Genomic DNA, 26,933 nt, shown 5'->3' with positions numbered 1-26,933 from the left:
GAGCTACAGCCGTCTGTGTAGAATCTGGGGAGTGGGGCAATGTGGAGAAGAGGGGGAAATTAGGAAAGCTTTTTTTTAAACCTCAAGCAGAGAGTAGGGGGAGTGTAACTTGTGTATCATTAACCTCAGTCAAGTTGGACTTCATCCCTCCCAAAGTGTGAGGTGGCTTCTAAGAAAAAAGGAACAAACCCCACTGCCTTGGGGCAGGAGGGGGTTGGAACCGGCAGAGGCCAAAGGGTGGGTAGGAGGAGAAAAAAAATGAGTCTCCGGGCTGGTGATACCGCCACCCAAGAGGATTTATGAGTCTCAGGAATGTGAGAAGTAAGCATAAGCCTTTATCTCGGAAGCTTGAGGGAAAAGAGATTCATTTGGAGGGGACCTGGTGAAGGGAGTGGAGGATTTCTCAGGGCAAACAAACTGGGATAATTTGCTGCTTTTAACATGTTTGTGTTTCCCCAAACGATCCCAATTTAGATTAGCTGGTGGAAGGTGGGGGTTGGAGAAATATAGAGTTGTTGTTCTGAGTTATCTGTCCCCAGAGATTATGGGGGATTTTAAAGAGTCAGGAAGGGGTGGGTCCCTGGCCTTGCTGAATTCCAGGGGTTCAGTACTGGTGCCCAGCGTGGGAAGAACATAACCTAGGTCTTCAGCACTTCGTCTCCCAGAAAATTGAACTGTTAACTTGCAACCAGATGGCTTCCTGCTGGCTAATTTGGACAACGTTGGCACTACAGATTGGGCAGAGCTCAGAATGGAGGAAGGGCACTGTGCAGGGAGATTGGGGGCAGGGTGGAGAGAGCCAACAGGTTAGGTCGCCAGGAACCTTTTCCTGGATTTAACTGGGTGCTGGGAACACCATCCTCCACCTCCCCTGCCTCGCTCTTCCTGTGTGCCAGGTTGGCTCTGCTAAAGGCACATGTTTGGGGAAGGAAGCTTCCTGGCAGGAGGGAGACTCAAGTTGGTGCCCTGAGGTGAGTCAGGAAACAGGTAACCTCCAGTTCCCACCTAGAGTTCATCGTCCTGAAATTTATGCTGAGGACATCAGTCATTCTTTATTAAATTAAATGAACTTTAATCTCTATCTCCCCTTCCCCCACCTCCCCATTTTCCAGATTTTTCTCCTGGGAGCCTGAAGGGAGAAAGTTCTAGGGGATGTAGAAGCAGTGCCCTCCATCTTGGTGAAGGAAGCCCTCAAGCACAAGTAAACTCCCCAAGTCATGCCCTCTCCCCTCATGAGAGAGAGAGAGAGTTTGAACTTCCTTCTCTGGGTTGTTAAGCCTCCCACAGCTTCTGTGTATCGAAATATGTGTTTACCTAGAGCTCCCCAAAGGGCAAAGAGGTAGGTTTCCAGAGACCTATGGAAGAGCCTGCACTGGCTTGCACTTTTCCAGGGGAAGATAGCTACAGATGCCTGAGCTGGGTAACCTGTCCTCAGGGGGATTCAACACATCTGTGTTATGCTCAGTGAACTACTTTATATTTAACTACTCTGATCTTGGTGCTGTGGGGTGAAGTCTGGGCAGTCTCCACACTTAAGGAGCTGATGACCTAATTCATCTCCACGTGGCACTGGAGATACAGAGAGTGAAAAAACTCAGAATCCTTGTCCTCAAGCTGTTTTAAATTCTAGTGTTCCCAGCTAGTTAAGTGACCAAATCAGATTATCTTACTGCAAATACAGTATATAAGCTCTTTAAAGGCAGGGAATGTTTGGGGGTTTTATTTATTCATCAACAGGGGCAGCTAAGTGGCTCATTGGATAGAGTGGTGGGTCTAGAGTCAGGAAAACTTCTCCTGAGTTCAAATTGCTCTCAGACACTTACTAACTGTGAGACCCTGGGCAAGTCACTTAACCTGGTTTGCCTCAGTTTCCTTCATCTGTAAAATAAGCTGGAGAAGGAAATGACAAACTACTCCAATATCTTAGCCAACAAAACCTCAAATGGAGTCACAAAGAGTTAGACATGGTTGAACCAACTGAACAATAAGCTACCTTCATAAATATTTGTTGAAATTGAAGTGAGGGGGCGGCCAGGTAGCACAGCGAGTAAGAGCACCAGCTTCAGTGTTGGGATGACCTGGGGATCGAATCCGGGCTCAGATACTTAGCACCACACCCAGAAACACCTGGCTGTGTAACCTTGAGCAAGTTACTTAACCCCAATTGCTAAGGGGTGGCCAGGTGGCTCAGCAAGTAAAGATCACCAGCTCTAGTGTCAGAATGACCTGGGGATCAAATAGGGAGGAACTGGGGAGCAAGTTACTTAACCCCGATTGCTTAAAAAAATAAAAAGAAATTGAAGTGACTCTGTATAATATAAATTATATATATAAAATAAAATAATATAAATATTGCTCTGTCCCAAGGAAGGAAGGAGGTCCAGGGAGATTCTCTGCTGGAAAGATGGTTCAACCCTTCCTGAGGGGGAAGAATAGTGATACTTTTTTTTTTTTAAAGCAATTGGGGTTAAGTAACTTGCTCTACACAGCCAGTTATTTTGTGTGGGTGTTAAACAGCTGAGGCCGGAACCGATCCCAGGTCTCTTGACTTCGAGGCCGGTGTTGTTACTCATTGCCCACCTGGCTGCCCCAGGTAGTGATACTTTCACTGCCAGCCCCATCAGTGATCATCACTCACATTTTTATAGCTTCTGACAGATTTACTTATATCCTCTCGTTTGATCCTCGAGTCCAAGTCCCCTTGGCTCCGGTTCATTGCTCTTTCCACTGTGCCATTGGTCTCTATCTAGAGAACACAATATTATCCCCTATTTACAAATGAGGAAATTGAGTATCAGGAAGGTGCCAAGTACCTCTAAGCAATATAAATATTACTACCCCCACTTTACAAAAAAGGGAAGGAGAATATATCCCCATTTTATCAATGGATCTCAGGTTAAGTACCTTGACCAAAGTACTCAACTACTAAGTTGTAATTCTGAGCCAGGATTCAACCTGTCTACTGGCTCAAAAATAAGTATTTTTTTCACTAACTGTTCCATTACACTGGTCCCCATTCAGGAATCTATAGTAGTCTGGGTTTCAGACAGGCCATAGCCATGATTTTTTTTTGTCTTTATTCAAAGATGCTCTTCAACAGGTCCATCCCTGATCTATGGGGTGGGGAGAAGATGGATATTCCAGTTGGAAATCAGTAGTTGGTAGGAGTGGTACAGATTGATTAGACTCCAATGAGGTATTGTGGTTTTATTTTTTCCTGAGGAAAAGAGAACCATGTTGACCTCAGTAAGGTCATTGAAAAGATTAAAAGAGGAATCTGGTTTGAGTTGCTGTCGGGCTTTCTCTTGAGTCAGAAGCTCTGGTATTTTTTGCCAGAACAATCTATCCTCTGGTTCTTGGCTGTTATTTACAGCCTGTGAATTTTCCTATGCATTGGTAGCTCTGTAGAGAACCCAGTGTCCTTTAAGCCCCTAGGAGATAAGGTGAGCATTCCTTATCTGAAAGCTTGGTATGAGGAGGTGGAGGTGGGGTAGGGAGGGCCCAGGGCTTCCTCCTTCATCCTCCCCACCCCCTTTCCCCCAAGGGTAGAGGTGAGTGTGCCCTTTCTTTGCACTCTGTGAGGGGTATGCTAAAAAAATTTGTTGTTCAAATTCAACAGACCTTTACTAGGTCACAATTATATAAGGGAGCAGAAAGATTACATATGACACAGGTCTGTTACTGGCCGGGCATCAGACATGGTCCCTGAGCTCATAATATAGTTAGGGGGACACAAAACTCTATAACTGTGATATAAAATTATAGTGTTTAATGCATAAGAGAAAGACAAACCCAAGCTCTTGTCAGACCTACAAATTTGTTGCAGAAAATTAACCAGTCTCCTGAAATCCTCTTGGTTTCCTCCAATTTGGGAACTTAGGATGGGGGTAGCTTCATCTGGAAGAACATTTTTGCCTAAGACAAATTTTTCTAGCTATCCTTTGCTTTAGGAATGTTCTAGGAAAACAAAACTGGAAAAAAATTTAAGTGATTTGAACTAAATCCGGTAACACTGGATTTGGAGCCTAAAAGACTTTGATTTGAATCCCCACTCTACTATGGGGTACCTAGTTAGCTGAGTGGATAGAGAGCTGGACTTGGGAGTTCAAGTGTTCAAGTTCTGCCTCATACACTTACTAGCTGTGACCTTGGACAAGTCACTTAACCACTCTCCACCTCAGTTTCTTCACATGTTAAAATGAAAATAATAGGACCTGTCTATTAAGGATCAGAGAAATAATATATGTAAAGTGCTTTGCAAAAACTATTAAATCTGAGCTTTTATTTTTTTTTTTTGGCGCCACATCTGTGTGAAGAAGGTCTTACTATATCTGTCACATTCTTACTATCTGTCAAAGGTTGCTTCATCTTTCTAGGTTTTAGTTTCCCCCCTAAGGGATATCTTTGAGATCTAAATTAATCTTTAAGATCTGAATTTGTGAATAGATGAAATCCAGTTTTGATGTTTGGTATCTGTAGTATGCAATAGGTCAGATTCTCTGCTAAGGTGTTCTCAGCAGGATGCCCCTTCAGGTGTGTAGATAACAAAGCCAGGGGAGGCCTGAGCCTAGATGGGTGTGAGCATGCCTTTAACATATCCCTTTGCATTTATGTGATGGGATTGACCCACTTGGGTGCTTGCTGACAGATTTCCCCTTGCTTTTTCCCTGGGAGAAGCTCTAGCTGACCCTTCTTGGGGCATATGGTGTGGCTTTCTCGTAGAAGGTGAATTAATGAACCCTCCTTTATGAGCTCTGGGATCTAAGCCCCATTATGAGACCTCAGAACACCTACACAAAGCATGTCATGTACTGTACAGTACCCATCGTTCTTCCATCCCCACCCCACCCCCCAGGCTAGGCCCCTGCTCAGTGTCCAGAGGTTCAGGCTTCCCCCGCCCTTGGAAAAATAAAAATTTCCCCACAGGTCATAGTTGGCCTGATCTATAGGAGTTTGGGAGAGTGGGTAGGAGGGCATTCCTGGCTATTCAGACTAGAGTTTCTGGACAGCCCAGAGATCAAGGCCCCAGCAGTGATGTCAGGTTTGTCGTTTTTGGCACTGCTGAATATCCTCACTGACTATCTCTATGCCCACAGAATCCATGGTGGATCTTACCAAAGGGGAAAACACTATGAAAGGTCAAAGTGTTGCCAGTTTAAAAGAAACTTCCACACCCAAAATCAGTCATGAGGCTCATTAGGGGGCTATTATGGCTGTTTGTCTCCACCCATAGTGGAGCCCTAAGAAGGGAAAGGCAGCTGAACAAGTGAGTGAGCCCTTTTATCTTCTGCTCTTACTACCAGGACCAGAATTAGGTCCAGTAAGGTCTGGGGTGGGGGACTTGTGGGGCCATGCCTGCTGAGGCAGCCTTAAGTTGACCTTAAAGCAGGTACCAATCCACCCCATCCCTTGCTTTCCTTGCCCCTTCCCTTCCCCCTTAAACCTGAGCTCCAAATCTTCCACTCAAGTTCCCTAGACAAGAGCAGGAGAACAAGGTTATTAGCCTGACCGGTCTCATTCTTGGTCTACGTAACCAGGAATGGGCCACAGGCTTACCTACTAACCCCCCTCACCATTCCCACCCCACTGGGTTTGGGGAAGTAAACTTTCCACTGAACAAACACAAAGTAGAGGTTTAAATTATTATATCACAATAACTGTTTGCTGAGTGCTGTGATCATGCTGGAGGAGGGAATCGTAACTGTCTTCAGCAGGGGTAGGAAGCCGGTCCAGGGCGGGGAGAGGATGTAGTCTGTTTAGTGCATGGTTTCTGCCTGCCCACTTCTAGGTTGGGTTACACAGATTGTTTGAACTTTGCCTCCAGGGTTGGGAGGAGGGAGAGCTGCAGGGCTTAGAGTCCAGTGACCTGACCTTCTAAGGATATGCCCCGCCTGATTGGGGTAAAAGGTATTCCGCTCTGTTTAATATCCCCTTCCTTTTTAAAAAAAAATTCAATTTTATTTTCATTTCTGAATTTTTTCCCTTCTACCTCCCCCTCCCACCCATTGAGTGGACAAGGAAAACAAAACCATTTATATGTGAGTATGTATATGTGTGCATGCGTATGTATATGCACATGCATATATATGTGCACACACACAGTCACCTCGCTTAACCTTTTCCATAGACTCCAGTCAGGTCTCCCCTAAACTTGGGAGGTGGGTAGTAGGAACACAAACTAAGTGGCTGTCTGCTTTTTTAGCATCCTGGCTTCTGTGTGCCCTGGGGTCTCAGGCATGATTTTCCTCCTCCCCTCCCCTGGGGCTGCTAAGATCCTTGGGACCATGTCTCAGTAGTACAGAGCCAGCCCTTGCTTGCATAAATAAGAAGGTAGCCTGGCTGGGATGGGGGAGGGGGGGGCCAGGGAGTGAGAAAGGGGGATGGGAAAGCCTTAGCAGAAGTACCTCCTACCTGTCACAGGTCCAACCTTCTTGCCCCACCCCCAACACTCTCCCTTCTTCCCCACCAGCTGACACTGGGGACCAAAAAACCTGAAGCAGATATTTAACCCTTCTGAAGTAGCACCCCCTTCTCCCCCATGCTTTCCTGTCTCTATAGCACCCATCACCATGACATCAAAGACTGGGGGAGGGGTCAGTGCCCACACAGACAAGAGAGTGGGGCAGGTCATTTCCCTCACCCTGCTTGCCAGCACTCTGAGTGAGGAGCAGGGAGTAATCATGGGCCTAGTCCTCAGGGACTTTCATAGAAGGATTAGGGTATCACCTTTCCCAGGCTTTCCAGGTGGCTGCCGATGGGGCCTATTGAATTCCCCAGAGAGCAGTTGGCTCCATTTCAGGACCCAGCTTGTGAGGAGGTCTGGTGGTGGTGACAGCTATTTCTAGGGTGGGGATGGATTCCATGGTGATTGACTTCTGGGAGAAGATGAGGACAATGAAGACAGCCATCTTTTTGGAGGGGTGATGGGATCTGGGTCTGGTTCAGAACCTTAGGGAAAGGTCCTAGGGAGAAGCTGATGATAAAGGGACTGTATCTTAGGAAGCAAGGGTCATATTTGCCCAGCACAGGACAGCCCAGCCCCAGTTATTCCATTTGCTAGTTTGGGCATGTAAACTCTTCTCTGGATTATGTGTGTGCTCCTCCTTTGTCTTTTTTTTTTTTTACCTAGGTCAGCCCCTTAAAGCTAATGAATGAGGGACTCTTGCTCTGAGGTCATTAATATCAGTTTGACTAGGCTACCATCTTCATTCTTTTTTTTTTTTTTTGGTTTTTGTTTGGGTTTTTTTGGAGGGGGAAGGCAGGGCAGTTGGGGTTAAGTGATTTGCCCAAGGTCACGGGAAGTTTTTTGTGTTGTGTCTGAGGTCAGATTTGAACTCAGGTCCTCCTGATTCCAGGGCCTGTGCTCTATTCATTGTGCCCTAGCCACCCCTACCATCTTCATTCTCTAGAGCCCCTGGGCAGGAGGCAACACTTACTTTAGCAGTGACATTCATGGCAGTGTCATTTGGTGGAAGCTTTGCCCCCAAGCTCTCTACCCCCATCCACCACTGTTCTATTTCTAAGAGGTCAGACAAAACTTTGGGTGACCATACAGAACCCCCCCCCTCCAACCTTGGAAAGAATATCTAACAACCTCTGACTCAGTATAGGATGGACCCTGTGTTGACTCAGTGACCCTGAAAAAGACAACATCATGGGGCATGGGAAGGGAGGTGGGATTGAAAGGGCAGGGGGAAAGAAGTGGGTCAGGCCTGCTTGGATAGAAAGCCAAATTTAAAAGAAGACTCCTGCTCTCAGGGATACCAGAAGGTAGGACTTGGACCACTTCCTGTGGGTACCTAAATGTTTTCATAAAGACCACCTATGCCTTCTGGTGCCTTTTTAGCTGTATCTTGGGCCAGTAATGCAACCCAACTATCCTTTCCTTATCTTCAGTGCTATAGAGGGCATCCTCTAGGGGACCAATGGGCCTTGATGCCATTAATTCTTCTTTTTTAGGCTCACTGAGTCAACACAGGGGAAAGAGAACAGCAGTGGCCTGTTCCTCATAATCATGTGATCTATCTCTGCTCTGGGAAGAGTAGCTCTTTTTTTCTTCCCAGTCTTAAAGCACTAAGTGAGCAGAGGGGCAAACAAAACTACTTCCCCATCATCCTGGATCCAGCTGTGTGAGCCTGTCCAGTAGACTGTTCCCTTTCAAAAGAGGACCTGTCAGAGAAGTGGTACAGATTGAAGGCCCTGGAAAGGAAGGGGACCTTGAGTTGGGCATGGCCCGTGTAGTTCTGAGAGTTCACAAGAGTTCAGCCCCCTTCCCAAGCTAGCTAGCCATGAGTTCCCAAGCCGCATTCTAGGTGGAAGGTCTAAAACCCAGGAATGTTCACTGCCTTGTTATTTACTGCAATCTTCACCTCTGGGGTTCTGTCATTGTAATTCAGATGGCAACAGCTTCCATTATACCCCTTAGCTGAGTACTCCGGAAGGAAGGCTGTGGGTTTCATCAGTGCCCAAGATGCCTTAGTGCAAGGAAGACTCATAGCCCCAGGAGAGAGAGAAACTGAACCCCCCCAGTGTCTGGCCCTCCCTTCTTACCGACCCTGAGCCATTCGTCTCTGTGGGTCTCAGTTTCCACAGAGACACTGCTAGAGCAGTGGTGAGAGACTTTAGCATTTGGAGAATGCCTTTCTTTCTACCCTAAGCTGACTCCATGCTCCACTTTAGGCTTTGTAACTAGCAGACCCCAGAATAACAGGGACTCTGGTGCAGTCTCCTGGTCCTTGTTTATTGTCTTGCTTTCTTAGCACTGGTTACAGGGGCGGGCAGGTTAGAGTGGAGGAAATTTTGCTGTGGGTCTGGCTGGGACAGAAAGCTGAGCTGAGCTGATCCTGGCAGCAACTTGTCAGACCTGTTCCCTCTCACCTTGGCATTTTCAGGGAGGAGCAACTTTGTGAATGGATTAAGTACTCTGTGGAGAATAGAACCTCATCCCCAGAATGAGGGGGTGGGGGACAGATGTGAAGCATTGGGGGGCACAGAAAAGGCACTGATTTGATGCCACATGAAGATGGATGAGGGGAGAGAGAGGAGGGTTCCTTCTGAACAATGCTAAGAATGGAGAAGCTCCATCTGTCAGGGAGGCAAGAGGGGGAAGAGAAGATTCCAGGTGGCCCAAGTAGGAGGTAACATTACTTGTTAGGTCTGCTAATCCCAACCTCATCTGTAGCAGAGAGGGTTGGGTAGGTTAGGAGGCAAAAGGTGCACCTGTGACAACCCCTTCATTGCCCACACTCTGCCTTTGGCCCTGAAAGAACAACTAAGCCCAGATTAGGTGGTTGGCATTTGGGGTCATAAAGGAATTACAGGCAAGGTGCTCATCTCCTTTTTCTTCTCTTGGCCTCCATCCCTCCCATACACCCCAGCAGTGAGCACTGTCCCTGCACACTCTAGAGCAATAAAGCTTGAATTTCCCAGCCCAAGCTGTATATGTGGGGAAACTGCTCAAGACCCACAACCTTTCAGTTCTTTGCCTTTCCAGGCAGTAGTAAAAGACAGAATGGAGGGGAGGGTTTGGACTAGGTGGGGAAGGAGGGAGTAGGAGAAAGGGAGAAAGAGCTGACAAATTAAGGAGCTTCTCTGTTAGAACCTGGTACCCTTTCTTGTGATACAAGTGGCAGCTGGGCCTGAGGGGAGTGGAGGCGGGCGATTTGCCACAGGAAACCCCAGAGTTTGTTGGTTGAGCCATTTAGTCACCATGGGACTTGCAAGTTAGGGCAGGAAGTGTGGCTGCAACTTGGGTCCTCCCTCCTTGACTTTGCCACTCCCAGCCTGAGTTTGGGTTCCTTTTCTTGAAGGTTTCGTTTAGGGACCACCTCTCTCCCTCTCCTACTCATACCTGGAAAGTCATTGCCACCATCTCTATCAAAGGACTGGGGCTATTAAAAGATAGACCAGGTTTTTCTTAGCTATTAGCCCCTTGCTTAGAGGTCAGAAGTGAATCTTCAAGGCTTGCCTAGATTGCCTAAGTTGCTGAGGGCAGGGATGGGGGATGGAGGAGGAGTGAAGGTAGGTAGGTCATCTTGCTATATAGCTCAACCCCCAAGAAAAAAAGCCTTGGGATAGCAGTTTGGATGTGAAAACCTTTAACTTGGACTGGGGATAGCACTACAGAATGTCCAGTTGAAGATGCCGTAGAGCCAATCATGGACAGAGTGATAGACTTGGAGTCAAGGAATACTTGTTTCAAATCCTCCCTCAGGTATTTACAAGTGTGACCCTGGGGAAGTCAACTTAACTTCCTGGTGCCTCAATTTCCTCATCTATAAAACAAGAGGGTTGGATTGGGCCTCTAAGGCCCTTCCAAGCTCTAAATCTATGATCCTATTATCTAATTCACCTTCTTCATTTTACAGGAAAACTGAGGCACAAAGAGACATGATAGAACCAAGGTTACAGTGATTTAGTGGCAAAGAGAATTAGAACCCAGGTCTCCAGTGTTTTGTTGTTTTATTATAACTGAACTGCTTCTCACATTACACTTTTTAGTTGAACAACTGAACATTTAGAAGAAATCCACAGATACTGTTTTAAAAAATTGTTTTAATACCCTTACTCCCAAGGCAAAATCTCAAACTAGACTTTTGACCAGGGACATACCAGCAATCCACAAGCTTCCTCCCATGTGAATGTAGCATTTCCCTTAGTGATGTGTAGAGACTTATCAGGAATAATAAGGCACTCCTATGTCCTTCAGCTTCTCATGAGTCAGGAAACTCATGAAGATGACCAAGCCTTGGTTTTTCCAATTAGTTATCTATTTTATCCCCCCCCCCTTCCTGATACCCAGATCATTCCTCCCACCGGTACTCTAAATATCTACTCTTCTTCCATGGCTGCAGAGGAAGCTGGCTCTTTGGCTGAGCTTTGGGAGGGCCAGAACAAGAGGAGCTGGTAATGATGTTGTCTTGTTTGTCCTTCATTTCTCAAAGAAGACAATGACATCAGAAAGGTGATGTCATGACTTTCAAGTGAATTAGATTTAAGTGAGGCAGGCAAAGTCACCAGCCTCATTTTCTTCTCCAGAGCCATCTGGGTCCAGTGGCCAGATACAGATCAGGACAACTGGAGATGGGCCTGGATGCTGTGAGAGAGCTTAACCTTTTTATGCTAAGGTCTTTCCCAGGTTTCAGTTTGTCTGAGGTGACTCCCATTAGGTGATTAAGGCTAGGTAACTTTGGTAACAATAAGTTTTACTGTAAACAAAAAGCTTGGCTTTCAGTAAACAATATTCAAGATCTACCTTATTGCTGTGCTCTTCTTACAGACAATGTGGGACTCAGAGGGGGTAACTACTCATTTCTTAAAGACTAAGTTTGCTGTACATCCTTATCCCTGTCTCTTGGCCTCAGTCTAGGGAAGAACAAGAATCTCAATCCACTCTCACAGAAGAGACTTCCCCTGCTACTCCCCAGGGTTGCTTTAAGCAGTGCTGGAATACCCAGCACATGGTTGGCATGGGGATTTTTTTTCAATGAACAAAATCTATTTTCTTTCCTCCTTAGTGCCCTCTCCTGCTCTCAACCCGGAGGGAAAAAAAAAAAGAAAAGCAATACCCTTGTAGTAAATATGCATAGTTAAAGCAAAAGAAATTCCCTCACTGGCTGCATCCAAAAAAAGAGGGAATTATTCAGCCCCCTGAGTCCACCACTTTTCTGTTAGGAGGTGGGTAGTGCACTTCATGATTGCTTGTTAGCATGTCAATTTAAGAAGGATCTATGATTTCAGACTTTTCAGGGAGCTTCTTCAAGGGCACCCTGGCAAATCTACCACAACTTAAGAGATCAATTCTAGGGGTGGCCAAGTAGCACAGCAAGTAAGAGTACTGGCCCCAGTGTCCAGATGACCTGGGGATCAAATCCCAGCTCAGATACTTAGCACCACACCCAGAAATAACTGGCTGTGTAACCTTGAGCAAGTTACTTAACCCCAATTGCTTTAAAAAAAAAAAAAAAGGAGATCAATTCTAGGGAGTTGCTTAAGGCTCACAGAGGGTGTGACCCCTCTCCAGAGTCAGATATGTAAGTGTTAGGGGCTGGCTTCAAACTAGACCTTCCTCCATCCAAACCCAGCATTAAATCCACTGTGCCTATGTTTTGCATGGCTTCATACATATAACTGATATCATATTGCTTACTTTCTTAATAAATGGGGGACAAAATGGAGGGAGGAAGAGAATTTGGAACTCAGGGCTAGAAATAAATCCACTGTTCTCCATCGCTTCTATACCACTAATAACAAAAGAGTAAAATTTTAATTAAAATGAGGAGCCATAGATTCTGAAATTATTCAGTTGTAAGCTTCACAAAGGCAGGCACTCTGTCTAATCTAAACTTTGTAACCATTCCTACCCCCAGAGTTCTGACCACGGTAAATGCTTAATGAATGTTTATCAAATTGAATATAAAAGCTGGATAGGACCTTAAAGATTACCTTGTTCTGGGGGGGCTAGGTGGCACAGTGAATACAGCACTGGCCCTGAAGTCAAGAGGACCTGAGTTCATATCCTGCCTCAGACACATAACACTTATGTGACTTTGGGCAAGTCACTTAACCCCAATTGCCCTGCCTTCCCCCCTCCAAAAAGCAAAAAAAAAAAAAAATTACCTTGTTCTTCTTTACCTCTCCCCACTCCACTTTATTTTGTAAGTAACAAAATTGAGTCCCTGGCAAAGGAAGTGACTTGCCTAAAATCACACAACTAATTAGTGTCATAATCTGAATTAGAACTCAGGGCTCTTTCCATGATACCATGTTCAAATGTCTTGGATTCTGTAGGGTCCAAGTCCATAACCCTCCTCCCAGTCTTAAGCCTGCTTATGGAAAGAAGGGTCTGGGACTTAGGGCTAAAGCCCAAAGTGTGAATGGAGTAAGATGCTGAAGTCTCTGTCCTTGTGTGTCCACAGAGAGAGCTGAGGCCCAGACTTTGTACTATGAAAAAAGGTCCCAATGGCTATGGCTTCAACCTACACAGTGATAAGTCTAAACCTGGCCAGTACATCCGAGCTGTGGATCCCAACTCACCAGCTGAGGCTTCGGGGCTCCAGGCCCAGGACCGGATTGTGGAGGTAATATTTCTTCATCTTTTAAATCCTCTATTCCTCAGGTTCTCAATCACTCTCTCACCTTCTTTCCACCAACCTCTCCTTACTTGGCTTCTTTCTAACTAGACTGTAAGCTCTTTGAGGACAATACTTGAGTTATTCATCTTTGGATCCCCCCAAAAGCCTTCCTAGCACAGTGTTTTGCATCTAAGAAGAAGGGGCCCAGGAAGTGTTGGTTGAATAAACAAATGAAATCCCTTTCCTATTTCTGGCCTTCACTACCCAGGGTCCCTCCTATCTGCAAACAAACTCAGTTGTGTACCCATAGAGCTTTGCAGTTTTTGGTATAACTAAAATGGATTCTTAGGACCAGCCCCACAAGAGGTCCACAGGAACCGCTGGGAAGGACTTAGAGGTGTCCATGCCCATCTTGATTTCCTCCCCGATTGGAACTTAGGGGGCATTATTTTTATAGGAGGAAGGAAAGGGAAAGTTTGTCATCTAAGATGTTGGGCAGAGAGATTTGATAGAAGAGGAAACAGGAATTAGCTAGTTTATATACATTTCACCTGAAGAAATAAGGAAGCACTGGAACTTCTTGGAAGGCCTTGAATCCACTGAGAGATAGCAGGAATGGGCAGGCCCTCATAAAACAAAGTAGAGTTGCGTTTGCCCCCAAATCCAACCATTAAACTAACAGGTTAGTGCATTATAGCAGTACTTTCATCTTTTCCTGTGTAAACTGGTTTCTCATTTAGGCTAAAAGCTCCCAAAGGGGAAAAACCAAAACTAATTTTTTATTTTTAGTTGGTTAGCTAGCATTTATTAAGCCTGTGGTACATACCAGGCACTATGCTAAGCACTGAAGAAACAAAGAGGCCAAACAAACAAAAACCAGCCCATAGTCTCTAGGAGCTCACACTCTCTTCCTCCCCACTCTGCCTAATTACGTCCTTTATCCATGCTTTGGGTCAGTGAATGGTTTTTTTTGCCAGTTGTGGTAAAGGGCCAGCAACTCCCTTGGGTTATAAAGTAGCAGAGGATGGAGAACATTCCTCACCACCACCCCCACCCACCCATGTTCCCCCATGGGGTCACTCCTCCAACTCTTTTTACCTATACTCACAGGTGAATGGGATCTGTATGGAAGGGAAACAGCATGGTGATGTGGTCACTGCAATCAAGGCTGGTGGAGATGAGACCAAGCTTCTGGTTGTGGATAAGGAGACAGATGAGTTCTTCAAAAAGTGTAAAGTGATACCATCCCAGGAGCACCTGAGTGGTGAGTTAGAATGAGGGATGAGGAGACAGGCCCGTATTTCAGGGAATGAAACAAGTAGTTGCGGAGTAAAACAGGGCAAAGAGGGGGAGGGATGCCTGGGTTTCGGGGATAGAGGTGACCAGTTCCTTTTCCCTTTTCCCCTTTCTATGGTTCTTGGAGCTTCTGGGCTAGAGCCCCTGGCACTATATCTTACTTTTCCTTCCTGAGATGTAGGAAGTTGGCGCAGATAAGGGGAGCTGGCACTGAGGCCCTGATGTGGGCAGGGCAAGAGGGAGTTGGCAGGGATGCTTTAGCCGGAGGCGAGGAGAGGGAAGGCGGTATGCTGGGCTTGGGGGAAGGGCAGAACTGGACATAAAAAGATGGCCCTTTCTCTTATGGATGGGGGTGGGGAGAAGGAAATAAGAGAACCAGGCTACCTTCTCTTTTCTCTCTACAACTTCCCCTAGGGCCTTTTGTCGTGGGCTCTGTGGACAAAAGGGTTAACTTTGTCAGTTGGTCTGGTCAGCTCCAATAAATAGTAGCAGCAGGATAGCTTCTCTCCCTTCCCCCACCCCTTTCCCTCTGTCAGGTTGTCTTGGAAACTTCAGGCATGTTCTACAGAGCAGTTGGTTCTCACTTCGGGTTCCCCTGGCTCCTGCCCTCCTCTCTTCCACTTCTTACACCTCCCCCTATTAGGATCCTGCCTAGGCAGTGTTGCCACAGCATTAGTCAGGAAGAGGTTAAGTGGACCCTGCTCACTGTACTGGACCCTGAAGGAGATGGCTCCCTGGGCTGTGAGCCATGCAGAGGGTGTGGCCAGCTTGGACTTTGACTCAGGCTAGTCCCCTGAGAGAATTTGGTGTTGGGGCAGGTTTGTGGCTTATTAATACAGTCCTGTCACATGTTTAGAAATACTTTGGGATGGGGAGGGGAGTTATGAAGCTGTTTTTCAGCTGACACTGAGTATATGCATCTTATCTCCTGACTTTAACCCCATGGCTTCAGCAAAGATGGGGCCATAGGAGCTCCAGAAATAGTAATAAAATTAGTTGTTTTAGCTTAGGCTTTGCAAAGTCCTTTACATATGGAGGTGAGGCGGTGTGATAATGTGGTTAGAGAGACAGCTTCAAAGTCAGGAAGACCTGGGTTTTAAGGATATGACTCTGGCCAGGTCATTTAACCTCTGTGAAGAGCCACAGGGAAAGTAACTGCCTGTACAAATAGAGGATGGTTTTCTTAGACCAGTGAAACCAAAGGTTCAGTTGCTACTCTTTTTCTTATGCTCTCATACTTGATCTTTTCAACAATGCTGTGAGGTATAAGTACTTCTAGATGAAGAAACTAAGGCTGTAGGGAGATAGGTGACTTGCTTAGACTCATAGAGCTGTAGGAAATTTCAGCAAGATTTAAATTCTGATCATCCTAACTCTACGCCTGGCACTATTTACCGTGCCACGTTGGTGCCCAGGGAGTTCAATGAGTAGGAAGTCCTTGAGTGGCCCTTGGAATGAGAAGCTGAGGAGGGGATGGAACTGCAAATCAGGCCTTCAGTAAGAGCTCTGACTAGCTTGGCAAACTGAAAATAAAGCAGTGCCTGAAAGCCTTCATTTGGATGAGGGTAAGTTGTGGAATCCTGACCAGAGAAGGGTAGACTCCCACTAACAGTTCTTGCCTCTTCCTTTGTATTTCTTAAGCAAGTCTTAAACTGCCTAGAGAAACTTCCCAAGGAAAATACTTAATGCTCAGGGATCCTGTGAGGACACTGGAGAATTAGAAAGTGACAGGGTACATGCAACCAAGTAAACATTTCACAGCAACAGAGCAGTTATGTCTTTGCTATCAGAAACAAATAAGCAGCCCTAGCTGAGTGGTTTCCAGTTCATGTCAAAGGTCTTTCAAGGAACGCTGTTGACTTTTATTAATAGTTTACAGAGGACTAGAGTCAATGATGATGGAAGACCAGTTTACAAAGGACTAAACACGACAAATGGGTAACTACAGGGAACAAGCACTAATGAAGCACCTACCACTGTGCCAAGTGCTTTACAAATATTATTGGGAGGTAGATACTACTTCCATTTTATAGCTGAGGAAACAGAGGCAGACGACTTGCCCAGGGTTGCACAGCTAGTATCTGAGGCCAGATTTGACTCCAGGCCCATCACTGATCTACTGCACCACTTAGCTGCCTCGCTAGAACCTTTAAAACAAAACAAAATGCTCATGGCACTGAAGTGCTAGAAGTGAGAATTCAGTAAATAGTAATGCAATGACTCTGCCATGCCCATAAATGTGAAATTACTGTTACTTTCAGAAGAACAATTGCTATTTTTGTCCATCTTTTCATTTTTTGACATCTCCTCTTCAGGACTGATAGCTCTGCATTTTAACAGAAAGTGTTTGCCCTAAGTTTTTGTGTTAGAGATTTGGTTTGCATTTCTTTTTTTTTTTTTTAAGCAATCGGGGTTAAGTAACTTGCTCAAGGTTACACAGCCAGTTATTTTGTGTGGGTGTTAAGTATCTGAGCCCGGAATTGATCCCAGGTCTCCCGAACCCTGGGGTTTGCATTTCTTTTCTTTTTTTTTAACAGTTTTTTTTTAAATTTTAAATGCTTTATTAACTTTTGATTTACATCATTTGTTTCCACCAGATTTTGAGTTACAAATTTTCTCCCCATTTTCCCCCTACCCACTGCCCCAAAATAGCAGTCCCACAGGATATCCCCTCTTCCAATCTGCTCTCCCATATCTTCTCCCATGCCCCTTTCGACTTTTCCAGTAGGGCACAGTGGATCTCTATGCCTCAGTGCCTGTATATCTTATTTCCCAATTACATGTAAAATAGTATTAATAATAGTATATATATATATATATATATATATATATATATATATATATATATATATGTATATATGTATATATATATTTGAATATTTGATTTTAAAACTTTCAATTCCAGATTCATTCCCTTCCTTCCTTGTCACCCACCTTTACTGGGAAGATAAGCAGTTCAGTATAGGTTGTACATGTGTGGCTAATGCAAAACAATAACATAGTAGATATATTGTAAAAGACTGACTATATTACCCTCCCTCCTATCCCACCTCCCACTTGTTCTATTCTCTGCTTTGATCCTGTCACTTTTCAAAAGAGGGTGCTTCCAACTTCCCTCTCTTCCATCATCCCCCTCTCATCCCCTTCCACCCTACTCTCCTGTAGGGTGAGATACCCTATTTAGTGTGTATGTCTTTCCCTCCCTGAGCCAAATTGAATGGGAATAAGGTTGACCCATTCCCTTTTGCCTTCCTATTCTTCCCCTCCATTGTAACCATTTTCCCTTGCCTCTTCTGTATGAGATAGTTTACCCCAATCTGTCTCTCCCCATCTCCTCTCATTATATTCCTCTCTCACCTCTTAATTTCGCCTTTTTAGTATCATCCCTTCCTGTTAAATTGGTCCTGTGCCCTCTATGTATACTTGTAAACATATATATACACATTCACATATGTATTCATATGCCCATATACCCTTATATAGAGACATATATATTTCTATTCCCTCCAACTACTGAGAAAAGTTTCATAGATTACAATTATTGTTTTTCTATGTAGGAATGTTAATAGTTCAACTTTGATAAGTTCCTTATGATTTCTTTTCCCTGTTTACCTTCTCATGTTTCTCTTGCTTCTTTGTATCTGAATGTCAAATTTTCTATTCAACTCTGGTTTTTTCAGCAAGAACGCTTGAAAGTCCTCCATTCCACTGAATGACCATATTTTCCCCTAAAACATGATACTCAGTTTTGCTGGGTAGGTGACTCTTGGTTTTAATCCCAGCTCCTTTGACCTCCAGAATATCATATTCCAAGCCCTTCCATCCCTCAGTGTAGAAGCTGCCAGATCCTGGGTTATCCTGATTGTGTTTCCACAATATTCAAATTGTTTCTTCCTGGCTGCTTTTTAATATTCTCTCCTTAATCTGGGAATTCCAGAACCTGGCTATAATATTCCTAGGAATTTTCTTTTTGGGATCTTTTTCAGGAGGTGATCGGTGGATTCTTTCAACCTCTATTTTGCCCTCTGGTACTAAAACATAAGGGCAGTTTTCTTTAAGAACTTCCTGGAGGATGATTTCTAGGTTCTTACTTTGATCACTGGTTTTCAGGTAGTCCAATAATTTTTAAATTATCTTTCCTGGATCTATTTTCCACGTCAGTGGTTTTTCCCATAAGATATTTCACATTGCCTTCTATTCTTTCATTTGTTTGGATCTGTTTAACATCATCTTGATTTCTCTTAAAGTCACTAGCTTCCATTTGCTCCAATCTAATTCTGAAGCAATGATTCTCCTCAGTGAGCTTTTGAGATTCTTTTTCCATCTGGCAAATTTGACTTTTTAAGGCATTCTTCTCCTCATTGCCTTTTTGAGCCTCTTTTGCCATTTGAGTCAGTCTGTTTTTTAGGGTATTATTTTCCTTAGTCAGGCTGTTGACTCTCATAATTTTCTTGCATTGTTCTCATTTCTCTTCCCAATTTTCCCTCCACTTCTCTTATCTGCTTCTTAAGGTCCTCTATGGCCTATAACCAGCTTGTATTTTCCTTTGAAGCTTTTGATGCAGGAGTTCTGACTTCACTGTTTTCTTCCTCTTCCATGCTTTGCTCCTTTTTGTCCCCAAAATAGGAGTGTAACATTGGAATCTTCTGTCTGCTTTGTTTCCTTTGCCTGGTCATGTCGCCCCTCAGTCACTTGACCCTTGGGCTTTTTGCCATAGTAGGACTTTGCCACCAGACAGGGGAGCTTTCGTCCCAAACGCTGGGGTTTTCTCAGTTGCCTGAGGTATTAGATGGTTGCCATCTCTGAGGTCTCCACATGCTCTGGCAAGCTGGACAGACACCCCAGGACCTCCACCCTAGACTGTAATCCAGATCCAAGCAGGTTAAAGCAAGAGCAATAACCCCTCAGACTGGTGCTTGGTCCCCCTACACTCTGCAGGCCAGGAGCTGAAGCTGCCACGTGGCGCTGGTTGGCTGTGCCAGCCTCTCAGCAGCTTCTTACCCCAGGGGCAAAAGCCAAACACTCCCACTTAGTGGGTCCCAAAGTCCAGACTGCACTGACCGCTCACTTTGTCCTTCACATCTATGTGTTGATAAATTTGGAAACGGCCACAGCTGCTGCTGATCTGGAGTCCCTCTGGCCTGTGGCTGGTCAGGCCCGCCGTGGGGCTAAAGTCTCTGGTGGGGCTGGGCTAGGCTCCCAGAGCGATTCATGCTGGCCTGTGGGGCTGTCCTCAGTGGGAGGTTAGCTTCTCTGTGTCATTTTGTGGGTTCTGCAGCTCCAAAGTTTGTTTGGAGACCCTTTTTTACATGGATTGGGGAAGGTGGAAGCCAGAGCCTCGGGGAGTTCATGCTTCTACTCCACCATCTTGGCTCCGCCTCCCTTATGTACCGGTTTGCATTTCTTAATGTCTGGTTTTGTCAAATGCTATAGGTTCTTCCAGTGATAGCAACTGTGTAGACAAGTGGTAGAAACTGGGCTGTTGTAATGGCATCCAGATGCTTCCTAACTCAATGCCTCCTTTCCTCTACTGAAACTGGAGTCTCTGGGTTCTTCACCCACTTAGTTCTGGGCTGGGAATCACCATGGGCCTGAGGCACCTGGTAACACAGCTCTGGGGCTTTTCCCCGAAAATGAATCTAGAAGTGGTCCTGGAGCTCAGTGACAGTGCTAAAGCCCAGGACACTGAACCTGATGCTCAGTTGTCCCCTGGAATAGTCTTCTGATAAAGCAAACCCTTTCGTCAGAGACATTCTTGAGTCTAGGGTAAGGCTATTTCTAAGTTATATCCCAATAGTGATACTTAGTAGGGTCCTCATTCCCATTCCAGGGGTCATAAATTTTTTTGCCTTTTTTTTTTTTTGAGGGGGGAAGGCAAAGTAATTGATGTTAAATTACTTGCTCAAGGTCACAAGGCTGTTAAGTGTTAAGTGTCTGAGATCGGATTTGAACTCAGGTCCTCCTGACTCCAGGGCTGGTGCTGTATTCATTGTGCCACCTAGCTGCCCCCAATAAAATTTAGTTTTTAAGGAAGAAAATTGACAGAAGATATCTACCTACACAGGTTCACCAAAACCTGTGATTGTGGCCATAAGGAAAATACTCGCTATTGATATAGGGGAAAGAACAGTGGCCTTGGTCAGGAGATCTTAATTTCAAATAAATCTTTCTTATCCTGTAACCTTGCTTAAGTTATATAATCTCTCGGTTCCTCAGTTTATTGATCTGTAAAACGGAGATAATAGTTTGACTACCTGAAAGGGTTATTGTGACTCAAGCCCTGAGCAGATATTGACCTTGGTATAGGTGCCACCCACGTAATCCTTCCTTTTCTCTTCTTCCAGCCCTCATCCCTTTCTGCCTTATATTCTTTACATCCTAAGACTTTCCCTTCCCAGACCAGATTACTGAATTCCCCACTTTTGCTTTTGGGGGAAGTCAGCATGAATTTCTAGACAAGGGATATGAGGTGACAGCTCTTTTCTCTTGCCGAGAGTCCCAAAGAATGAGGGCGATTTCCAATCCTTCCTGCCCACACCCTGAAATATGCCTAGAAAGTTTAAGTCAGTAATGATAATAGCCAAAGCCTTTGGAATCATCCACATACAACGCTCTCTCCCCTTTACTCTTACAGGTCCTTTGCCAGAGCCTGTTGCCAATGGAGAGGTAGAGAAGGTAAAGAATGCTTCTTTTGTTGCTTGCCTGAAATTGCTCCTCCAGACTTTAATAACTACTTTCTTAATGGCCTAGGATGTGTGTGTGTGTAGGGGGGATGTTTGAGAGAAAGAAAAGAGATAAAAACAGAAGACATGAAGACAGACAGAAACAAAGATGGTGGGGTGGGAAGAGCACAGAGGTAAGGGAGGGAGACAAAAACTGAAGAGAGGAAGGAGGGACCAACAGAGAGGGCAGAGACAGAAATCAGGGAGGTTGGGAAGAGGGGATCTCTGAAGCTTTCCATCTTTGAAATTCAGAGAAGATATACAACTTGGGTGTCCAATCTGCTGAAAATCCCAGGTCCTGAACTCCGATGCTTAGACCCTAGCTCAGAGCAGTTTATTTGGAAAGAAGGAAAGTCATGGCTGTAGGTTCCTCCAAGGCCCCATCCTCCCTCCCTGCTTAGTCACTGGGTGATGGCCCCCACTCCCTACCATACAGAGGAGACTATTCTTCCCTTGAAGAACAGAGCTTCAGTGTCCAGCCAATACCCAGCCTCTGCTACTTTCAAGTCTGGGTTGAGAAAACAAAGCCCTCTTCCCTCAGCCCCTTCTCCCTCCCCACTACCCAGTGAAGTAAAATGAGGAACAGGGGGTTGGGAGGAGACTACAGGGGCTGTCTGCCAGCCAGGGCCCTAAGAGAACCATGGGAGGGGCAGGGAGCCAAGCTGATGCTCCTGGCCAAGAGATTCATGCTGGGGAAAGTTGCCCTTTCCCTAAAGAGGTAATACAGAGGAGGAATGAGTGTTTTCTAGGGTCCATTCTATTCCCCCTCAACCCAATGAACCGAGCTGGTAGGAAGGTGGGGTGGATGAAACTGGGCTGTGCTTCTGAAAAGATATCCCAGGGCAGAAACCTCAGGGTAGAGATACAGATAGAAGGAATAGGGCAATTTCCCCTCAAAACTAGTTACCCTTGGTGTCCTGCGGCTACCAATAAAATTATGCTTAGTATTCCCCAGGAATCAGGCTTAGAGGAGGTTTCCAGGGTCTAGAGATGGCAGGCAGGGAAAGGGTGCTCCACAGTACCGGATTCAGGTAGCATCATGAATAAGATTCTCTTACCAGGCACAAAAGGTGCCCTCCAATCCCCAACTTGTAAGAGGTTCATCTCTACTCTCAAATCCAAGGGTCTATAGCTAAAAGCCAGAGGTAACGCCTAAAATTTTAGCTAAATGTTACTGTGGGCTATCTATTATCTTTCCCAGGAATTCAAACTGAGTTGTTCCTCTCAGGAATAGAAATCCTCCACTGCAGCTGCTGAACTTGGAGTATTAGTGGTTCTAGGGGGTATGGCCATTTGCTACACTGCCTCCTGTTAGGCTGAATTTTGTCTGCCCTGATGCTTAACAGTGTGAGGACTCTCTCCCTATCTGATCACACTCACACGTATTCTTTGTTCTTTTACGCCAGGAGAGCAGTGCCACTTGGACTGAAGCAGTGTGTGAGAGCCCCAAACCAGCGTCATCAAGATCTACACTTAGTGAAACTAGTGATGAGGTATGCCTGGGCCCAGGGGCTGAGATACAGTGAATGGCCTCCCCAGAGACAAAAATCTCTCTTCCAGTTGGAACTTATTGGAGGTCAGCTGGAAAGGAGGTACTGAGTTAGACACTGAGGTAGGACTAATGAGTACCAGTCTAGGTCTTTGCTTAGGTAAAGCACACCAGCCTACATCTAGTCACACATTTAGTTATTTTGTATGACCTGTGCCATTGACTGGAACTAAGCTAAGAAATATATTATTTCTCCTCCTCATCCCACCCCTTTTCAGGTTGGAAGGAAAGTTGCTGGACAGCGGGGAGAGAGGGATAGTCTGGTGGGTGGTGATCTACTATTTACTTTACCCCTTTGCTGTCATCAGATGGATTCTCAAGACGGTCCCAAGAAACAAGATTCCACTCCACCCTCTTCTACATCTTCCTCCTCTGACCCCATTTTGGACTTCAACATCTCCCTGGCAGTGGCCAAAGAGCGGGCTCACCAGAAACGGAGCAGCAAACGTGCACCACAGATGGACTGGAGCAAGAAAAATGAACTCTTTAGCAATCTCTGAGCATTTGTTTCAATGTCCTCCTTCCTCCCTCCCCACCAAACCACCCCAGAGAGTGGGGAGGAAGTTAGGGCTAGGTGTTGTGCCCCTTGGTCTTCCCTTTCCTCTTCTCCACTCACCCCAAATCAAAGTACAAATCAGCACCAGCATCTGATTGTCCTAGACACCCATGTTCTTTCTAAAGCCCAGGGAGCATGTTTTCCTATTCTGTCCTATTGAGAAGACACCTTTCCCCAAATCCCTTCTTAGGGCCCTAAGAAGGTTCTACTTCTTGACTACATTCTCTCCACCCCCTGCCAGCTGGAGGACTGTGAGACAACTTAATAGATTTTTTTCTAATTCGTTTTTTTTCATGCCATCCTAACATAACACCATCCAGAGCCAGGGAATGACTGAATGAGAAGCCCTAAAGGCAGAAGCCACAGCTCAGGAATGGACAGGGTCTTCTCCCTAAAAGCTACAAATCAGGGTGTTTGGGTTTTGGGGGGTGGGGGGTGTTTTTTTTTTTTTAGTGTTTTACATAAGTTTAGAAGGATTTTTTGTGCTATGATTAACATGATTTTTCCCAGTTCCTGTGTTGGAAGTTGCTTATTTTGTCTTGAGCTCATTTGTCCCTACTCTAAAACTACTTACAGCATTGCCCTAGGCTTTAGAGTAAGAGATGCAAGAAGCCTTTGAACCAATACTACCTAGGGCCTTCCAGCTTGGATCTATCCATCAGTCAGTCACCAAGCATTTATTAAGTGCCTACTCCATGCCAGACACTGCTAAGACCTGGGATACGAAGAAAGGCAAAGAAAGTCCCTGGTTCTCAAGGAGCTCACAATCTAATCAGTAATAAAGCTTTAGTACAAATTCCAATGGTTCTTCTAACCCTTCCCTGTATGCTTATTCCATGTCCTAGACCCAACCTCTCCATTCCAGGTGATCTTTGGAAAAGAAAGAGGTGGTTATAGCCCAGGTCAGAGGGGCTGTTTGCTGGTCCAGTCTTCTCTGCCCTATCAACCTAAGATGGTAGGGGAAAAACAGATCTACTTCTTGGAGTACTTGCCCTTATTCACAGAACTCTGCATTACACAAGTGCTGGGTTAAATCAGGTTTACAGGACAGAGATTATTATACTCTTTCCCAGCCAACCAAGCCTCATTTAGTGGCTAAGTCTGAATATGTACAGGTATATACCTGAGAAGTAACTGATGGAGAAACAAGTGCTTTGACCTCTGGGTACAAAAGTCACTGATAGAACTTGCAATCCTTCAGCAGGTAGAGAAAAAATTTAGTACCTCATTATTAAATATAGGGAGCTTCTCTTCCCTCCAACCCTTCATCCTACCCCCTCCCCAACTCCTATCCCTTTCCTAGCCTGGGTCAGACCATGTACAAAAATTCCAACTCACACAGTCACCACCAGTCACTTGGTTCAGATTTACCTTTGGGGTCCCTACAGTTGAAACTTCAGTCTGGCACAGTGAGTAATGGGGGCTGAGTCCTAGGTGATTAGAAGTCTGGAATGAGGCAGGGAAAAAGGAGCAGAGGACTTCTGTTGAGCAATGCCTGGGTTATTAGGAGGCACTAAGCCCTCGGCTGGGGGGGAGGTGGGAATGCTTTAATCTCTGCGTGGCCTGCTGGTGGTTCATAGATTGCTGGGACTGGTGAGACCCTGAGCCGGCTCCAATGATATTATCTTATCTGGCTGAAGCAGTGAGCCCTACTCACATTAGTTTTGTTCCTCTAATCCCAGCACGTACTGTACACAAAGCAGCAGCTTGGGGGCAATAAAAGTTGAAGAGTTAGATGAGGGCAGCATGTTCTACCTCTGAGAGAGGTAAGGGTGAGAAGTCACCTAGACTATAGAGGTTGGTCCCCAGCTCTATTTATCAGGAGTGAGAATTTATTAGAGTTTGGGAATAGTCAGGTAGGACCTGAAGTATCTACCAGGATTAGCTGGTATTTGTGTCCATTCCATGTGAAAAGGATTTTGATGGATTTGATGTTCTGATTTGGGTCCAGTCCCTTAAATGCACAGAGAAAGGCAGTGTTCTAGGAGAAAGAACACAGAATTTTGGGTCAGAGAAGTTGGATTCAAATGCTGGTTTTTGCTGTGTTCAACTTGAGAAGAAGTTAACCTCTCTGGGTCTCAATTATCCCATCTTAATGATGGGGGTTTACTAGACCATTTCTAGCTCTAAATCCTATGAAGCAAAGATAGGTAAAAGAAAAAACTCTGGTATAAAGAGGTTCATGCTCCCAAGGGCCTCAAAGAAGGGCTCTGGACTGGTATCTTTGAAAAGATAAGTTAGGAATGGGCAGTTGAGCACTCAAGCCAGACCCACTTTCTTTAACCTTTTGGTCACAAATCCCTATCTCTACAATTTGAAAATCTACTATAAGACTGAATTGGGATCAAGGCTCCTCCCAGCCTTGCCCCATGCCAAGAATGGGGTGGAGCGGCTGAGATAGGGCAGGAACTGTATTAGTAATTTCAATGATGGCCACAAATAGAAGGTATGGATTTTAATTCTTCCCCTATTGGTCAAGGTAATTTCTTAATGTTTCAGAGATCATTGTTTGAATTCCCTTACTTCACAGATGAGTAAACAAACTCAGGACGATCTTGTGTCTGGGGTAATACTTTGGAAATGGCACTGTATTTTCATGATGGCAAAAATAGAAGTGGTGATCCTTGACCTCTGACCACCATGAGCCTTTCTCTATACCCTGTGACTCAGCTCTGGTATCTTGGATTGCTTCTCCACTGCCATCTGGTGGCCATGTGGAGAGCAGCAAGGTTAATGCAAGGGTTGGGTTGAGTACTATCTCCTGGAGGAAAGCCCTGCTCTATTACAGCAGGTTCTGGACTCCCCCCAGTTACTGCTACTAATTAGAACTTGACATCCTGGCCCACACACATCAGGAAGAATGTGCTGTGAGGCTGGGCATACAGAGAAGCTGAAGATCAATTCAGAGCTCTCACTCAGTCCAGATGATGTGGCTAATTCCAAGGATTCCTCTTCGTTCTTCCCTTCTCTCCCAAACCTATTATTCTCCACTCTTCAGGCTTCTCTGAACTTGGTCCAGATTTCACATGCCAGTGACAAGGAAACCCTGGCATTCTCCATACATCGTTGCCATGCCCAGTAGGCACTGTGCTTCAAGGAAGGAGGCACAGTATAGTCATGCTGGCTGTAGATCTCCACAGCTGCATCCTTCATGGATCTCTATCTAGTCCCGAAAGACCCAAATGGGGTCTTTCCTTATCTTTACTTCAGCAAAGCTGCTTCCATCAAAAGTCATTCAACCTAGTTTTAATGATCTATAGGTATTTTAACTCCCTTGATTAGGGAGAGAAGACTTTTCCTGAATTGGCCTTTGAAGAGTGGTTTTGCCAAGCAAAATCTAGGAATGTAAGGGCTCTGTCCTTATAGCACAGGCTGTTATGGGGGCATAGACTAAATTCCTCCATCCATCCAAGAGTCTTCCCTACAAGACCAGGCAAACTAGTAGGGCTCCAGGAAGATCACCAGCTCCTGCCTCTGTACTGCTTCTCTTCCATATGACTGGTCTGCTCCAGAAGCCACTGTCTCTCTGGCTCACTCACCAGTAGCCTCAGTGTCACCTCTTGAAAGATGTTGTTCACAGTCACCTATAAAAGTCAAGGAAAAAAAAATGGGTCCAAGCCTCTAACCAATGGGCTAAACCTCCTTGACATCCCAACCTCTCCCCATCTAATACTCTTTTTTTTTTAGGGCAATTGGGGTTAAGTAACTTGCCCAAGGTTACACGGCTAGTTTTTTTG

The 26,933-nt window shown here is 45.3% G+C and overlaps 2 protein-coding genes across 11 annotated transcripts in view; one reads left to right on the top strand and one right to left on the bottom strand.

Moving 5' to 3' along the window:
* NHERF1 (NHERF family PDZ scaffold protein 1) overlaps nucleotides 1-23,998 on the top strand; it is a 25,340-nt gene extending 1,342 nt beyond the window's left edge. Inside the window, exons 2-6 of the mRNA XM_069076485.1 lie at nucleotides 12,918-13,079; nucleotides 14,184-14,337; nucleotides 21,004-21,044; nucleotides 22,498-22,584; nucleotides 22,949-23,998. Of these exons, the coding sequence (XP_068932586.1) occupies nucleotides 12,918-13,079; nucleotides 14,184-14,337; nucleotides 21,004-21,044; nucleotides 22,498-22,584; nucleotides 22,949-23,140 (636 nt within the window). The 3' untranslated portion in view covers nucleotides 23,141-23,998. The remainder of the gene's footprint in view (nucleotides 1-12,917; nucleotides 13,080-14,183; nucleotides 14,338-21,003; nucleotides 21,045-22,497; nucleotides 22,585-22,948) is intronic.
* Nucleotides 23,999-25,636: 1,638 nt separating this feature from the next.
* The window catches only part of NAT9 (N-acetyltransferase 9), a 223,891-nt gene continuing 222,594 nt past the window's right edge, over nucleotides 25,637-26,933 (bottom strand). For all 10 annotated transcript variants that reach the window (XM_069076488.1, XM_069076486.1, XM_069076489.1 and 7 more), the window contains one exon: nucleotides 25,637-26,780. In XM_069076488.1, the coding sequence (XP_068932589.1) occupies nucleotides 26,655-26,780 (126 nt within the window). In that variant the 3' untranslated portion in view covers nucleotides 25,637-26,654. The remainder of the gene's footprint in view (nucleotides 26,781-26,933) is intronic.

Source organism: Petaurus breviceps, unplaced genomic scaffold, assembly GCF_028583685.1.
Source record: "Petaurus breviceps papuanus isolate PSGF00001 unplaced genomic scaffold, PetGlider_PUasm1.0 90925, whole genome shotgun sequence".
NCBI lineage: Eukaryota > Metazoa > Chordata > Mammalia > Diprotodontia > Petauridae > Petaurus > Petaurus breviceps.
This window is presented reverse-complemented; position numbering and strand designations above follow the sequence as displayed.